General features: G+C 35.7%; 1 protein-coding gene across 4 annotated transcripts in view; it reads right to left on the reverse strand.

The window, feature by feature from the left end:
• The window catches only part of faf (ubiquitin carboxyl-terminal hydrolase-like faf), a 1099079-nt gene that overhangs the window by 738927 nt on the left and 341340 nt on the right, over positions 1-18812 (reverse strand). For all 4 annotated transcript variants that reach the window (XM_090401226.1, XM_090401227.1, XM_090401224.1 and 1 more), the window contains 2 exons: positions 7756-7870; positions 1904-2211 (listed from right to left, as the gene is read on the reverse strand). In XM_090401226.1, the coding sequence (XP_090257352.1) occupies positions 1904-2211; positions 7756-7870 (423 nt within the window). The remainder of the gene's footprint in view (positions 1-1903; positions 2212-7755; positions 7871-18812) is intronic.

An 18812-nucleotide genomic window follows, 5' to 3' on the forward strand; every position in this document is an offset into this window, starting at 1 on the left:
TTTTAGCTTTTCAATAGCTACTATTTTTTCAGATCCTGATATTCATTTTCTATATGATTACTAAAGTCTTTTCATGGCTATTCTTTTAGTTACTTTTATACATAGCTTAGCTCTCTCTTACATTTTTCTCTGTATTCTTTTAGGACATCTGCTGACTCATTTTCTGGAAACTTTTTTTAAGAGGAAACTAATATTCTTTTATGGTACATTATACCAAACAGTGCACAGTCTATATTTGAGCTGTAAATCAGAAATTAGAATTGAAGGAAGTAGTGTAAGAGCATGTAATGACAGATCAAATATTTGACAAGAATGCACATTATCTCCACTGTTATTCATCAACTACATGGATCACGCTGCAAAAAAAAAAAAATGGTATCAGCCTGATATCAAAAGATGTTTATCTCATTTTTTTATTTGATGCAGATGATGGTGTACTCCTAAACAAATACAATAGAAGTCTGAAGGATTTCCTAATTAAACTGAATAACAATTGTAATAAAAGTTGGCTGAGTGGTTAGTGTATCCGCTCTCCAGCCAAAAGGCTGTGGTTTGAATTTCACCGTGGGCATGGATGTTTGTGGTTGTCTGTGAAAATACTAGTGGTGAGGGGCAGTAGATGGAGTTGGTGTGGTTGCAGTTCGTGGATTGAGTGGTGGAGAGTAGGTACCCTCCCCTCGATGAGTCTTTGGACTCCCTGGAGGTGTCACATAATAATAATAATAATAATAAAATATAAGCAGGCAGGAACAGTGAAAACATCACAGCATCCTGAGCCTATAGAACAAGTAAAACATTTCAGCTATTTAGGCACAATTTTTAGTAAAGATGGCAAATAAAATATGGAAATAAGTAACAGAATTAGCAAACCTGGTATGGGAGGAAGTGAAATGAATAAATTAACATGGAATAGGAAACAAATTAGTTAAAACACTAAATTAGCAGTACACAGGAAAGTGTTTGAACCAATTTTAACTTATGAATCTGAGAGCAGGATCAGAAGTAAAACACCTAAAGACTAGAGACCACAGATGTAAGAGTTCTGAGAAAGATTAGGGAAGTGAATAGATGGAATAAGTGGAAACATTATATTAAAAACGAGGATATTAGGAAGGAATCTGATATTGTTAGTATTCAGAGTGCGTGTAAGCAAGGCTAACTTCCTGTGGAATGCACACTTTTTTCCCTACCCATACCAAGTAAAACAAAAATTGCAGACTAATTTTAATGTAGATGGAAGTTTTTTCACTTGGCTATGCTATCGATTATATATTTTGGTTTAAGTCATATTTGCCTATACCAGTTGCCAAAAGGTGTCACACCTTATTATTAAAATTCTCTGGATTAGAGATAAGTTGATGAAAGTTTTTTCACTTGGCTATGCTACCAATTATATATTCTCCATTACTTCCACCTTAGTATCACCACCTCTAGGTCTGGCTCCCACTAATGAGACCTCAACAAAGGTCGAAACCGGTCTGGGTAGTGGCCAGCATTATACATGTCTGCAAAGAGATGTGCTTTGCATTATGGGAGATACTAAGGCAAGTGATGAGAACTTATACCCCCTTTACCATGAGTTGTCCCAGTCCTGAAAATACTTCAGGTGAAACTTTGTTTGCTTACATTTGGATAAAGGATAAAAACCAAATATATAATTGGTAATTTAATGTAAATATAATACTACCTTCATCCACTATTCATTATCTAAACTTACTCTAAAATGATCCTTCTTTATATCGTATTTTGAAAATTTCTATAACATAATACAAAAGCAAAAATTACTCAGCATATTGGCTTCCTCTTGTTTGCACTCCATTTCATAAAATGAATTCAATTTAAATACATTTTGTACCTAATGAATATTTGGTGTAACAAAAAATACTTCAATTTCTTGTATTACCTGGACATTGGTAAAATTGACCTGTCATCACCATAATCTCCATCACACTGACTGACATATTCATGTAAAACTTTCAAAACACGGACCATACGCGTTGTTTCTTGTCGCACCCTATTTAAACTATCTTTGTCACGTTCCAAAACAGAAATAGTATCATATGCTGCTTTTAGTCTGTCCATACAAGATTGTATGAAATCTTCATGTATATCTAGTTGGTTTGCTTGTAGTCTAGGTCCTAAATTAGTATATGTTTCTTTGAGGAGATCAATAGCCATATTAGCAACTTCTTCACCACTGCACAACACTGCCTGAAAACAGGGATATCAAAATTAAGTTAATAACAATAACAGAAATACCACTCTCAATATTATAATACTGTTGAAATTATGATGTAAAAAATTAATAGTTGCTAAACATAAAACACATGCACAAACATTTCTTCAAACAACGTACTCACATCCTAACATAAATTGAAAGCCAAACAGCTATTTTTCTGGCATCCTTAATAATAATTAAGGGGATATAAATCCCATGTAATAAGGATGCCAGAAAAATAGATGTTTGCTTTCAATTTATGTTATAATATACAAACACACCTTATGGCATTCGTATAGTAAAGGTATGCAAGTTCTTTTCACTTAAACCTTGTTATCTTCCAGGTCTACAAACTCACTGATGAGACCTCAAAAAAGGTTGAAACTGGTCTGGGTAGTGACCTCTCCTCATAATGTAATTACAGTATTACATCCCCTAGGGGCTGTGTTTTTACATTATGAGAAAATATCAAGGATAGTGAGGGAGCTTGCTCCACCTTGCTTTGAGTTGCCTTGGTGGTGTACTACCAAGTGGTCATTTATACTTGGATTCGCCGATAGTTTTTCGGTATATATGAAATTCATAGATTCGTTGTTCTCGATCTTAGAATTTTGCTTACTGGCAGTTGAACAACAAGGGATTTGTATCCCCTTAATTAATACTCACATCCTTTTCAACACAGAATAAAGATGCAAAATATTTTTCAATTAAGTCCCCCAGAACAAAAGACATATGCAGATGGTGACTTTTATGAAGGACTCTTGTCGTGTCCCAATAAACTCAATGTTTAATGTCGATAGAATGCCCCACAAATCCAGACTTCAGGCTCATGGTATTTAATGTAAGACTATGAGAAAAGTTGTTGCCTCATAGAATGCCTTTATAAAGAAATGTGTGAAACTTGATTTCATTGTCCTAACTTAAATGGATCCAATGGTCTACATCTATCCCCTTTATGAGAGATAGGAAAGATTAGCAGATTTAAAAGGTACTCATTTTATTTTGTGTGTGTGTCTTTTTTTAAGTTAGTTAATTATTGACATTTAGTTATGTCATATAAGCAACTTAGATGGCACTTGCTAGAATTATCTGTTACTGTTTAATTGCCATTCTGTGATCCTGTACTGAAGATGTTTACGACACTTAGGCAAAAATTCTCCATTAAAAAGTTTTTACATGGATTTTCCACTGTTTTTATATTTCTTTTGGTTATTCCAACTCACGGCATTCCATTATCGAAACAAAAGCTAACTTCACAGAGGCAAGTAAACTAAACATAATAAACTAAGGTAAAGGAAAAACAATTTCTGTTAAGCATAAAGCATTTGCAAAAATCTGAAAGACTATTTTTGGGAACTGACAGCAACATTGAAGCAATTCTTTAATTGCAATAAGTATGGAATTAAGTTACCAAAACATGGGCAACTAATTTTAAACCCATCAGCCCAACAACATAAGCTTTTTTTCTGTCTCATGACTCACAAAACAGGCAAAACCAGTCAGGAGAACACATGCAATTTACAGACAAAAATACATTATATAGATAGATAGACAGGTATAGAAGTAGAAAAACTTTGCCAGTTCATGAATATTTGATTAAAAGTTTATAAAGCAGAAGATCAGAATAAGTTGATATCATTTATTTACTTAACACGAAGTTTCATCCCAATTGCACAGGATTTCTTCAGGTGTAAATAAACAAACTAGCAGACAAAACAGTAAGGACTAACAAAGGTGACAAGTGTTATGCAGTTATATAAAAGAGACTGATGTTATTTTTTAAAATATTATTTCTAATCATTCTGAATGTTCTGCGTGTTTATGCATTCACATGAACACTCTTGACTAATGAAGACTAGGATGGTTAATATTTTAAATATTTAGGATCTAATGCTATTTCCAAAGATTCCTGTATTTTTCTTTCTGTTGTATCATAGCAATGGTGTAATAGTTCTGATTTATCAGATAAAACTTGATGTCTCATTTGCGAAGTATCCTGTGGGTCAGCCAAAGAGAGCACATATGATGACAACGCTGAAGTTTCATTACTATAGTACTCAATATCTCGAGTGTGTTCATCAATGCATTGTTCAATTAATTTTTCTGTCTATCCATAGTAAGGTGACCGACAATCACATGTCGAGAAACACCTGAATATTGAAGTGGGCTATGTGGAGGTTTTGCAGATTTTAGTGGAGATCTCATCTTGATAAAGGGGGGAGGGGGGTAAATAGTACTTTGATTTTATATTCCTTAAGTATTTTAGCCAGTTTTATGGACACAGAGCTAATATATGGCAGCATGATGAATCTGTTTTCTTCTTCATTAGAAATTTCTCTGGCCTCATGTTGGTTGAATAGTCTGGAGATGGTGCTCACTATAGTCATTTTAAAGGGAAGTGTTTCTTAAATGTTAAGTTCTTTGGATAGTTGTCCTTGTTAGTGATGAGCAAGTGGGCTTTTGCACATAGCGTGGAAATGCTCATTTTTTTAAGGTCTATAATGAGGTATAGTATATGGGATGAGGCTTTTCGAAATATAGACTTTTAATTTACCTGATTCCTTAGTTAGTAGAAGTTTGTAGAAAAGGGAGTGAACCATTAGATTCTAATTTATAGGTGAATTTTATGTTAGCGAGTTGATGATTCAGATACTCATGTAAAAGCAGAAGTGAAGTTAGTCCATGGTTCCAGACTAAGAATAGATCATCGACATACCTTTTCCATAATTTTGGTTTATGATGGTATTCTTCTAAGGCCTTGTTTTGAAATGTTTCCATGTAAAGATTTGCTAAAACTGGCAAAAGAGGACTGTCCATGGCTAGACCAGAGTTCTGTTTGTATATTGTATTTTTATATTTGAAGTATCCAGATGAAATACAGTGTTTGAGAAGTGCCATAATCTTCTTAGAGAATTTATTATTATTACATCACACCTCCAAGGAGTCCAAAGATTCACTGAGGGAGGGCATCTACTCTACAACTCTCCGTCTCCAGCAATAAATCCACCAACTACAACGAACCGCATCATCTACATCAAAGCCACCTACTACTATCCACCACTACCACTAGTATTTTCACAGACAATCACAAACATCAATGCCCACAGCAGGATTTGAACCCACAGCCTTTTGGATGGAGAGTGGATACGCTAACCACCCAGGCCAACCAGGCAGTTATCTTGAAGCAGTGCAAGTAGATCATCAGAGGAACATTGGTAAACAAATTGACTACATTAAAGCTTGCTAAAATGTCATGTTCATCTAGGATAATGTTGCTGATGCTTGAAACAAAATACTCGGAATTTTTAACAAAGGATGGTGATTGTCCTATTAGGCCCTTTAGTAGTTAGCAAGAAGATATGTTGGAGAGTCTATCCCTTCTACCATTGGACGTAAAGGTGTGTCTACTTTATGAATTTTGGATGTCCCATATAGATTATATGGAGAAATACACACACACACACACACACTGGGGGGGCCTCTACCCCCCGGATACCTACAGCCTCCCTACCCCCGAACTGGTAGGCCTGTTCTCCTTTCTGATGACTCGAGTTTTGAAGACTCGACATTCAGGATTCCTTTTTATGTCATGTGACATATGTGACATAAAAAGCTTATCATTTTATCTTGAATTCTGATGAGTCGAATTTTGAAAACTCAAAAAGGGGGGTTCTTCCTCCCTGGTGCCTATGGTGCCCACCCCCCACCCCCCGAGTTGCGGACTGGTAGGCCAGTTCTCCTTGAATTCTGATGACTCGAATTTTGAAGGCTCGACATTCAGGATTCCTTTTTATGTCACATGACATACAAACGTGACATAAAAAAGCTTATCATTTTATATATAGACTAGGGGACTCTGCCCCCTGACACCTATGGTAATTACAGGTAAGACCCACTGATCAAAAGCTTTCCTCTTCAAAGTAATGGGAATATCACCTTTGAAGATATCTTTCACCCCCCAAAAGTCATTCAAACCTAGCTGCATTTTTCTATTAGTCTATTTTTAATTTTTATAATTTGTCCCATATAACCATAGGAATCTACCCTCTCCACTTCTCTGTCTTCCAGTATAATTCTTTTGTGGTGTTAAATTGTCATTCGTTGCTTCTTTTTACTAACACCATGTTCCAACAAAGATTTGGAGGTTATTCTTGATAGTGATATCAGTATATTGGATCAGGATCAGATGCACAGGAGATGTGAAACAGAAAGAGATTACCATTTAGTTTTAAGCAGGGTAAAGATTGCATTTAAGAGAAAAATATGTAAGAAAAATTTGAAAAGAATCAGATGAGCAGCTAAAAAATGCAAACACAAATATACAAGCATTATTCGAAAAAAAGATAAAATTTTGAAAACAAGAGACAAAACTCAGAGAATCCATGGCAAACTCTGAAGAAAACATGGATTGAGAGGAGAGACATGTGGATGGAATTATCTTCAAGAATAAAAATATGTAAACTGTGATGGTCTCAAGCAGTTAAAGTGGCAATCCTGAACAAGCAGAAATGTATGTACCAAAAAGTAAATATCAGGGAGATGGCAAAATATTATGTAAACTATTGAAAATGCATCAAAATAGAGGAAAGAGTGCTATAAAAGAAATCAGAGATGAAAAGATGAAATAAAAAGTGAGAACAAAGACATTAAAGATATGTTGAGCAATTACTTTGAATGAATGTTAAGTGAAACAGGAAGTGACAGAACAACAGGAGGAATTATTCAAAAGGAATGCAAATCACAAGTACTATACTTGAGGTAGAAAAATGCCATAGGAAACCTGAAATGTGGAAAGGCAGATGGAGTGGATGACACTGTAAAAATAGGGTGCAAGTGGTATTAGATTTCTATACTGAAATCTAACCACACAAGTAAGATCCTAGACTGTTGTAAAGACTGGGAATACCAAATTTCTTACATTATAGTACTAGTAATAGTTAATACTGAAGATCTAAACAAAAATGTAAGTAAGGTATCTCTGGTGTGCAACAACAAAGATATGCTAAGCTAACTGGGTCAAAGAATCAAATACTCACTTAATAAGATGCTAGCAAAGTGAGTAACTGCCATACCTTTACCAAATATCAAGTTCTATGGTTGAAAGTAAAATAACACCAGGTAATATTTCTTAAGAAAAGAGAATTTCTATTCTTCTTAGCAGAAACATAACTGAGTCCCAATGTTAAGCAAAACATTTCAAATGTTAAAAAACAAACAATAAATAGCAAGAGTTAAAATTTGTATTTCTCAATTCAGTTTTCTTCATAAACTCAAACTGCAACACCCCCCCCCCTCAACAAATTAAACTTGCAAGAAATTTGACTTTAACTATAGCAAACTTGTATGGACCATAGGAATAGTTTCTCATAATTGACATTTGCTACATCAAATTTCTTTCAGAAAAGGTGCCAATGTGGCTCTGATCAGCACTTTTCAGGAGTATTTTGTTACAGCAAGTGAATTTGTTATAGTGAGGTTTGTAATATTAAGTCAAATGTAAGATTAAGAAAAAAGAAAGAAAAAATAATGCAACTTACTCGCCAAAGATAATCTAGACCAATCAGTTCTAAGTCATCCATAAGGAAAGCTCTTCGTCGTGGAATAAGTTTGTTCTCTTTCAAATTTACAGCTTTAAAGAAGCGATCAAAACACCTGGAAATCACAACAGTTTAAAGGTTAATTATTTGCATAACACTCTAGGTTACAGGCAGTTAGAAATAAAGATCCCACTTCTTTAGGATACAATCTGAAATGTTTGATTTACTGACCCAGCAAAAGGCATTGTCTGACAAGCAGATCATGAATTCATGGCATGAGAGAAATTACTAATATTATTAATTGTGGCAAATCCCTTTTAAACATTTAATGAAATCTGAGAGGAATTCTGACACCAGAATGGGGAATTGGACAATAACTTTGTACCCATGGTCCCACAGAAGATTCTACTAAGGAAAAAATAAAGGAATTTTTTGAAGACATTAAAGAGGGCAAATGATACACAGAAAACAGAAAAATAGTACTTGCGAGAGATCTATGCAGCAGAGTAGTTGAAGTTATTACTTCTGCAAGTAATAAACAATAACATTTATTACTTTATTACTTGCAGAAGCTTCAGATTGCTTTCCTGGCCATTGTCAATGCATAGAGATAACAAGATATACAACAGAACACTTAAAATATAAACAAGTGTGAAAATGCATGCTGTTAATCACAGGAAAATAATTAACAGCATATACTGTCACAAATGGATATGTTTTAAGTTGTTCTATTTTGTTTATCTTTTGTCATATATGTGTGCATTGACAATGGCTTGAAAACCTAGCCAAAATTTCTGCAAGTAATAAATGTTATTTTTCCCTTACATAAGTGTCATTCTATTGTTCATTTTTATTATTATGTCATTCACTTAAGTCTCTATATTTAGTTCAATATGATTACCAGACAAAAAGAAATGTTTTGAAATAATTCAGAGAAAAGAATTGTAATAATAGTTATGTATCAACTCAAATTCAAGTGATCACCATTTGGTTTTGAGTAAGTTAAAACTGAATATTATCTTGAAAAGAAAAGCATGTACATTATTTTTTTTTAAAAAGAAAGTTGAGCAGCTTGCAGAGATGAACTGTAGACCCAAATACATAATTATCCAAAAACACATGAGTGTTTAAAAACAAGAAATAAACCTTGGATATTCAATGGCAATCGCTGAAAAAAAACAGACTAAATCAGTCAGAGATGCATGTCAAAATGTTGTCTGCAAGGACAGTAAAATCAGAACTTCATGGAGTACTCAAGCAGTTGAAGAAGTCAAGTGCTCTGAGAATACAGACAAAAGTAAAAGACAGCAAAGCAATGCGTAATGCAATCCAAACAAAGTCACAGGAAGACTTTGGTAAGAACATAGAAGATAGTGGGATGTAATTCATCTCAGTGTGAGATCCCTGCCCCACTTATTGGAAGCCAGAAGTGGCCTGAAAAAGTTCTATGTTTGGTATCTAGTGCAGGGTTTTCAGACTATGTAAAAAATATAAAAAAATATACAAAAAAACATGAAATTAGTATAATAGGGAAAAACTTAACCCACATACTGTACGAATGTGCTGTAGGTTGAAAAATAACCTTGGGAGAGGAGAGTCGCATAAAAAAAGATATTAGGAAGGTGACAAAATATTCTGGAGACCATTGAAAAAGCTTAGAAATAGAGTAAGAAAAGGAATCAGAGATGATAAAGGGAACATGAAAACTGAAGGACAAATATTCTAGTTGTCTGGAGTAATTACTTTGGAAGCCTGCTAAATGAAATGCACAGCAGGTGTAGAAAACATAAGAGGAAGACTGCAATCAGGAGTACCTATCAATACTTCAGGTTTGCATGTCTCTATATCACCCCTCTTTTGCCTGCGAGATAGTGTCCAGTGTTCTCTGCAGAAATTTTTACCAGCCGGGCGGAATGAAGCATTAGCCGGGCATACAAAAATTTTGAATGAGTTAAGAAAGATCCTTTTTCATAACAAATTAAAATAGTAATTTTATTAAAAATTACTTCAAAAAAGGATAATATTTTATATAGTAATTATAACAAACAACACTAGGATTTTTCTTATTTTCTCATTAAGTAATAAAAAAACCTTGTAATGCTCACAGCTTAAAATTCTATACATTAATTCTTCTCAGAAGCCCAGTTGTCAGCAGCTTTTTCGTAATTAAAATCTGTTGGATCTGATCCCTCCAGTGAAATCAGCATAAGATTATTTAGAATGTTCAGACTGATGTGATTCCTCATACAAGTTTTTATCCTTTTTAATGCAGGGAAACCCTTTTCACATTCAGCTGTGCTCACAGGCATGGGCAGTCCAACAGCAGCTAGTTTTGCTAAATTTGGAAAAGACTCTTTGAGCTCAGATGTTGTTGCTAATTTCAGCAGTATTTGTCTTGGATCTAGATTTTTGTATGACTGTCCATTAATCATTTTTGATGCAACTGCCCATTCTAGTTTAGTACTTTCATAGCTTAAAACTCAGGACTTCCATTTCTAGAATAATAATCAAAAAGAATCTCAAAAGCCTCACATTGATCATGACTTCCTGCACTGAAAAGTCTTGAAAAGCAGGAAATGATTGGCATATCTGGAAATCTTGCTTCTAGGTGTTTAATAACTGTGCCTATGTATTTATCATATATTGTAGTCTTAAACGTAATAACATTAGAATCTGGATAACCAATGTGAAGGTCTGACCATTCACCTTAAAGATGCTGATGAAGAATTTGAAAATGACTGCCAGGAGTGTCTTTCAATTCCATGATGATAGTTTCCTAGCTTCTAAGACTGGCTCTATTTCAGTTAAGTCAACATCTTGCTTTTGCCATGATCTAGACAAGTTAGATAAATGCAGTAACACATCTGAAAGCATCATTAGTGAAGCTACGAAATTGTATGTTCTGATATATTTACTTAAACCTTCAGCTGTGATATCATTTCGTTCGGTGGCCTCTCTTTCCAATCCTGACTGAGAAATTTTGGAAGAAAAAAAAACAATTGCCTTAAGATATCATTAAACATGACTAAATAAGGCACTTCAGCAGCTGCTTGGGCACTAGCAAGAGCCAGTCAGTGGTTTACACAATGACAGTTGACCATGAGTCCATCTGTTTTATCTTTGAGCAGTTTTGCAACTCCCTTTTGCTTTCCAATCATGACAGCTGCTCCATCAGATCCTAGGTTCACCAGATTAAAAGTTTTTAAGCCTAGACTGTCAAGGATTACAATTACTTTACTAGTTATAGTCTCAGCTTTGCCATCAATAATATTGCAAGTTGATACAAAACTAACCCTGACTTCTTTTCTAAGTTGACAAACATATTTAATGTACACAATCAGCTGTTTTAAAACTGAGATGTCTGTAGTTTCATCACATAAAACACTGAAATAATCTGCAGATTGTATATTTTTCAATATTTCAGATCTAATTTCTGATGCTAAAATATCAATCAACTCTTGCATTATTCTTTCTGAGGTATAATGTGCATTTTTACCAACGTTAAGATGTTCTAAGTAGGAATAGCCCATAGCCTTGCAATGCTCAAGCAATTTTTCAAATAATGCAGGATTATTATTATTATTATTATTATTATTCTGGGCAACTATAAGGAGTCGACAGACTCATCGAGGGAGGCCCTAACATCATGTCAAGAACAACTATTCGACATTCACACAGTATCTATCATACCTGGCCTTGAACTCATTCACGGTTGTAGCACCCACAACAAACTCTGGCAGCTTATTCCACTCATTAACCACTCTCCAAGTAAAAAACCTAGCTCCAACACCCTTGCTAACCACATTCTTGCCCAGCTTCCATGGATGGCCCCTAGTCCTCCCACCACCAGTCCTATTCTATAAATATATCTTCTGGATTAATCTTATAGAAACCCTTCAGAATTTGAATGTCTCAATCATATCACCCCCTTTTCCGCCTATTGACCAATTATTGCAACCCACAAATCTTCAACCTGTTCTCATAAGGTTCATTCCACAGACCTGCTATCATCTTGGTCACTCATCTCTGGATCCTCTCCACCTCCTCCCCATCAAGAAGAAACCCTGGAGCCCATATCTGGGCACAGTAGTCTAGATGAGATCTTACCATGGCTCGATACAGAGGAACAATAACTTGTTTGTCTCTGCTTGTTAAAGTATTTTTCAGAAGCTAAGTGATTTGATGAGCTGATTTAGCCATGTTTGCGATGTGCTCCCTAAACTTCAATTACCTATCCAACAACACTCCCAAATCCCTGGCCTCATCAATCTCCTGGAGTACGGTTCACCAATGTGATATACTGCTGCTAATTTTTTAACCCCAAAATGCATAACCTTACACTTTGCCACATTAAATCGACATCCATTTTCCCTAGCCCAGTCCTCCAAACTATCCAAATCATCCTGTAAAATTTTGACATCCTGTGCACTCACAATTGCTCTACCCAACTTTGCATCATCAGCAAACAAGTGAACACTTCCTCTCAGATCCTTTCCTATATCATTGATGAACAAATTGAAAAGTAGTGGTCCAAAAACAGAGCCTTGCGGCACACCACTAGTCACAAGCCATCTTTTGAACTCAACTCCTGAATAAACCACTCTCTGGTATCTCTCCTTCAACCACTCTCCTATCCATCTCACCAATCCTATATCCATCCCCATCTGCTCCAGTTTACTGATTAGAATTCCATGTGGTATCCTGTCAAAGGCCTAGGCAAGGTCCAGTAGAATCACTGTAAACCCATTTCCCTTATCCAGTTCAGCAGTCACTGTGTTATAAAACATGAGCAAGTTACTGAGGCATGATCTACCCTTCACAAAACCATGTTGTCCCCCATACAATATCCCATTTTCATCTATCCAATCCTGTATTCTTTTCTTGACTAATTTCTCCAAGACCTTGACAACGATTCCTGATATGCTAATCGGTCAGTAATTTACAAAAGCGGTCTTGGAACCTCCTTTATGCAGTGGAACTATTTTCCACTCTTTCCACCCACCTCGGGACTAAACCAGACCCGAGACTCAAATTAAACAAAATGGTCAAGGGTATTGACAATTCTTTAGCCGCTTCACATACAACGAGCTGATATACCATACAATCCCACAGATGTATTGACATTGAGGTTATGCAATAGACTACTCACCTCCACTTCATTCACCAAAATTCCTGTATAATCTATTGTTTCATTCATTTCTGCAATGTCACCACCTGGATGATATATTCTTGCAAACTGCTCACTCAGTAACTCAACTATATCAACTGATTCAGTTACTTCCCTACCATTGGCATTCTTTAAAATCATTCTACCATATACATTTTTTCTTTTACTTGCAGCATATTGAAAGAAGTTTGGGATTCTCTTTAGCTTGCATAGCTAGTTTCCTTTCATAATCCACTTTTGTTTTTTTTACCACACTTGTTACCCTTCTGGCCTGCACTTCATACTGTTCATGTGCCTGCCAGTCACCTTTCTCCTTAAATTCCCTCCATAGTTGTTTCTTTTTTTGCAGCTCAAACTTAATGGTGTTATTCATCCATTTAACCCTTACTTGATTTATTATTCGGACTCTAGGTATACAGTCAGCCATTGCTTCATGCAAACACTTCTTAACTGACTCCCATGCACAATCAACTTCTAGCCCTTGCAGTTGTACTTGCCATGGCACTGAACCAATCAAACTCCTAAGCTTGTCATACTTACCAGCCCGATAATTCCACATGTACCCTGTCTTAATTGTAAATTCCACACCATTAGCCACCTCCCAAGTCAAGACCCTATGATCACTCTCACCAATTGGTGACAATGTGGTCATATTTGTTACAATCAAATCCTCAGATGCAATTACTAGGTCAAGCACTCTCTGACCCCTAGTATTTTCCATTACATGCTGTCACAGATAGTTATCCCTGAATAACAGCATAAAATCCAACTGCTTCCTCCCGTTTGTCCTCTCCTCACTCCAATCAATGTTACCATAGTTGAAATCTCCCATAATAATTACCCTCCTTCCATTCATTTCTTCTATTTGCTTGTGCATACTATCTCCACCATCTTTTTCATCACCTGGTCTACAGCAGCACCCAATTGTATATTTTGTTCTGCTAGCCACAATCTCACACCAAATGGCCTCAAATGTGCTCTTTTCTCTATCCTGCAATTCAACTTCTATTCTCCTTGGCTGCAGCTCATCAGCTATCATCAACAATACTCCTCCCCCAATTTTATTTTCCCTGTCATTCCTGAACACACTATACCCATCACATTCAATCCCACTAGCTATATCATCTACAGTCAGCCATGTTTCACTAATGCCAATAACCTGTGGTCTGGAAGTGTCAATCATGGCTAAAAATTCTTCCTTCTTGTTCCTAATACTCCTAGCATTAGTGTACATGAATTTCAGACCCCCCCCCTTTGGCCTCATCCCTACCTTGATGCCTTATGCTAACTATCCTATTCTGATTTGTTGTCATTATTCGCTCAGGCATATTATACTCATTCATACACTCAACTGCCTCCCTGAGGTCTTCATATCTACTCCCCCCCCCCCTTAATAAATCTAGTTTCCCTGATTCTGCACATCCACTTTATTCAACAACACTTTTTCAAGTCACCTTACGCTGAATCCATTCAAATGCAAGCCATCCATCTTATATAGATCCTTTCGCACATTGAACTCACTCCACACGTCCACAAATTCCACACCACTCGTCATACATAACCCACACATAAAGTCATTTGCAATTATGGCCCTCCTTTTAAACACTTCACTGTCATACCGCGGCAAAAGACTAATCATCCTAACTCTCTCGCTCTTTTCTTTTGCTACCTCAAACAATTCATTCAGGTCCTCTATCATTTCCATTTTATCTCCTTTCATATCATCCGTCCCTGCCACAACAATCATTTCTTTCACCCTTTCCTTTTGCTCTCTAATAGACTAAGTTACGTTCTTGATGGTCGCACCAGGTTGGTACGATTTTGTCAAATCCTCTACTAACACACCTCGTACTAATGAATCTCCATACAGCACTCTCTCCTTCATTTTGTTTACGTTCACACTCACTCTTATTTTTCCTATCATACTTTTTATTATTGGCTGGTACACTCAGTAGCCTTTTGTTCATACGCTCTAGCTGCCGCTTTGCTCTTTGTATCACTCCGCTCAACAACGCGATCTCACTCATTGCATCAATCTCATCTTTTTTATTTTCTGTTAAACCATTAATTTGCTCTGCATTAATACCATCATTCACACTTTCTACCCTCACAGTTTTCTGGTACAACCTCGCCATTTTTTGTCATATCACTATTTTCTTCATTCTGAAGTTTGACAAAAATATCACACTCACGACCTGAAGTACATTTTAATTCCTCATTTTCCTTATATTTTCTACACACATTCACTCCTTTATTATTATCATCTAACCATACTCCAATCACACTCCGCAAAACGTACATTTCGCAGATAGTACACTGAATAATCTCCTTTATATTACAGTTACTGAATAAAGATGGCGAACCATTATTACTAGCTACCATTTTCCTTCTTATGGGAGCCATACTCACTTCTATCGTATTCTATCAAATTAATAATTGAAACACCAAAAACACACAAACAGACACACTAAGATAAGCAAAGCAAACAAAACTACGTAATATTCAAGTAAATTTGTCAATGATAACTTAAAATAACACTTATCTTATCAGGAGCTCTCAACAAACACAGTATGCAGTAACTCATTTTTCACTAACCAATACATAGATCTTAAAGCTCCCAGAAAATCATCTCTCTGCAAGTTATTCAAAATTGAAATTGATTTTTCAATTTATCCCATTCCAGTTTCTTCTAGTATACGTTTTTCAATTATATCTGAACAAGAATCAGTGTGTAACTTGCTTTATTCATGGTCAACCAAGCTTTCTTTTCAATGTCTTGTGCATGGTACAGTTACCCAAGTCACTTGTTTGTTTCTGGGTTGTTCCACACATATTTCATACATGTGAAACACATCATTCCATTATCTGTCACCACTAACCAATGGAATTTTTTAAACCACTCACTGCTAATACCTGATAAGCAGTGTTTAGAAGCACATTTTACATTCGAAAGTAACTCTGCAGAAATCGACAATTCTGTTGTTGGTTTGGTGTCTTTGTTACTATGCTTATCGGTTTCATCTTTCTTAAAGTAACTTAAGAGTGTGATTTTCTGACTTGACTTTTTACTCATTATGGAGTAATTTCATAAATACAAAATATCACTGTTATTAAATTAATCAGAAAAAATCACTGAATTGTGCACTGACAGTAATATCCGAGACACATAATGCGCGTTATGTCACAATTTTACTATTTATAAGTATTAATTACTAGGAATGGGAATTGGTATCACTTGAGACTGATGTCATATTCCTCGAGAGTTTCGAGAATTCCCCAAGATCACAACTATATTTCATGCACAGGCCTATTTTCTTTTACAAAATAAAATATTAAATACTTGACTCACAATCTTCGGACAAAAACCGCTATTAAGAAAAATAAATGTAGATTTTTAACATCGATTTTTGCCTTCGATTCGAATTCGCTCAATTTTCACAATTTGTTTCTTTCAAACATCAAAATTATGTCTCCTTTGTAAAAGATCTTCTTTGCAACTGATGCTGTTGTATTCGAGATCCCGATTTTTGTCTTCTTCCATGTACGGATTGGTGTGCATCAAAGTGAATATCCGATGCTCTCGAGACTGGCTTGCAATGCAAGAAATTGAGCTGGTCTCATGAGTATCGAGACTCTCTGATCCGATTTCTCATCACTATTAATTTAAAAATGTCTTAAATTATTTTTCCATTCTTGCTCATTATTTAGCCATATCAATTCACAACATTAATTAGCTCAGCGATCAGTAAAACCAGCTGGGCGGTTTGCCCATTCAAAAGGTCCTGGGGAGAACATAGGTGTCTGCAGTCCACAAATTCTCAATCTGTCTTCATAATCCATATTCCATTCCAATATCATCATTAACACTTTCTTTTGCATTCAGTCCCTGATATATCTGAATCACCTCCAAAATCATCCTTACATGTCAATGTTTGTTTGAGCATTTCAATTATCCTCTGTGTTGAATTCACAATTGTTGCTATATGGAAACCGAACCTCAACTTCTTAGCTACTATATTTCCAAGAACCCAAGCATTATCAGCTTTTTTCACTTGATCATACTATAAATTAAAGATGATAAGAAATTACATTCTTGGTTTAATCCTTTATCTAAGTGTAATTGCATGTGAAGAATCTGAACAATTAGGTATTTGTATAATAGAGGCTAATGTCTTCACATCAATTGCCTTACTATCTCAGAGTACAAAGCACACCACCTTTCAGATTGTGAATAATGCATCCAAAAGGTTGTGTGTTTTGAGAAGTACCGCTACTCAGACTGGTCTTGACCTTTATTGAGGTATGTTGAAGTGTAGGGATACCTCTCTGAAAACTCTGAGTGATCAACAAGATCACTTTTAATCTCACTGATGGACCCTAAAAGGATCACTACTAAACTCATCACTCCAGGGCAACTCAGCAGTGGCTCTACTCAGTGATAGGCAAAAACCCACCACTGAGCAGAGACTCTCTACTTCACAGGAAGCAAACATTAATAAATGCTATCAGTGGGAGCAAGACACAGAAGAGATAAAAAAAAAAGGTTGAAGTAATGGAGAAATCACATACAAGAAGTGAAAAGATGTATTGCCTTATTATTAAAATACTCTGGATGCTGAAACTTTTTTTTTCCCCACTTGATTATGCTATAAATTAAAGATGCCAAGAAATTATATGCCTAGTTTAATCCAAGTGTAAGCAAACAAAGTTTGCACAAGAAGCATCTTCACAACTAGGCTACTTGTATATAGAGGCTAACGACTACACATCAATTGCCTCAGTAAAGTGATACACCTTTCCATACTTGTATATGGAAAATATATAACTTCTGCATTACTTCAACCATGGTATCTCTTCTGGGTTTGGTTTCCAATGATGAGACCTCAATATAGGTCCAACCAGTCTGGGTAGTTGCCCTTCTCATAATGCATAGCATTATACATGTCCAAAAGGAAGCATACTTTGTATCATGGAATACTAAGACAATTGATGTGAAGTCATTAGCCTCTATATAGGAGTAGCCCAGTCATCATGCATCACGTGCAAACTTTGTTTGCTTACACTTGATAGAGGATTAAATAATATAATTTCTTGGCATCTTTAATTTATGACCAGTTTCTTCTAGCATAAAACCACAACTGTAATCCACCACTGGATATCTCATCATATTGAAGTGCATTTATTTTACTTAGCATTGAAGTGATAGTCATTTTTACATACCCACAATTCCAGCCTATTTAAATCATTCTGCAATTGCTGAATGTCAGTCACATTCCTCATTGCCCAGCCTATCTTAGCACCATCAGTGAAAAGCTATACATCTGTTGTCAAATTCACCACAGTCATTAATATAACAACTGAATGACAATGGACAAAAGATTGATACCCTAGGGTACATACACCCCTGGTTCCCCTTAAATCTTGCCCTCTCTCTCTCTCCCCAATAGACCACTTTTTTTTGTATTTGTCAGTCAGAAATTATAAAATAGTTTATAATTCAATCCAGTATTCTTCAACAGACTTCGTTACTCTATCATACACTCATCAGAGTCTAAAAGTATCATAGTGTATCCATTTCTCTTATCTAACTCATGAAACCATAACATTATTATGAAATGTGAGCAGGTTATGCAAATATAACCTTTAATTAGTGAAATCAAGTGGTTTATTATAGAGTACAGATTCTCTGTTAATTCATTTTTCTATGTAAGCTCTAACCATCTTCTCCAAAATCATCACCACTCCAGATATACTGACAAGTCAACATACACATCAGTCTCTGATCCAGCCTTGCCATACATTCTCTCCACTCCTGTGGAATGATCCGGAATGACATAAGCAGTTCAGGTAAACCCAAAAATTAGTTGAAGCCCTTTTGTGTCTGCTACCC

This window comes from Typopeltis vanoorti, chromosome 12 (assembly GCF_054136105.1).
Source record: "Typopeltis vanoorti isolate ZY-2024b chromosome 12, IOZ_Tvanoo_1.0, whole genome shotgun sequence".
NCBI classification, from domain to species: domain Eukaryota; kingdom Metazoa; phylum Arthropoda; class Arachnida; order Uropygi; family Thelyphonidae; genus Typopeltis; species Typopeltis vanoorti.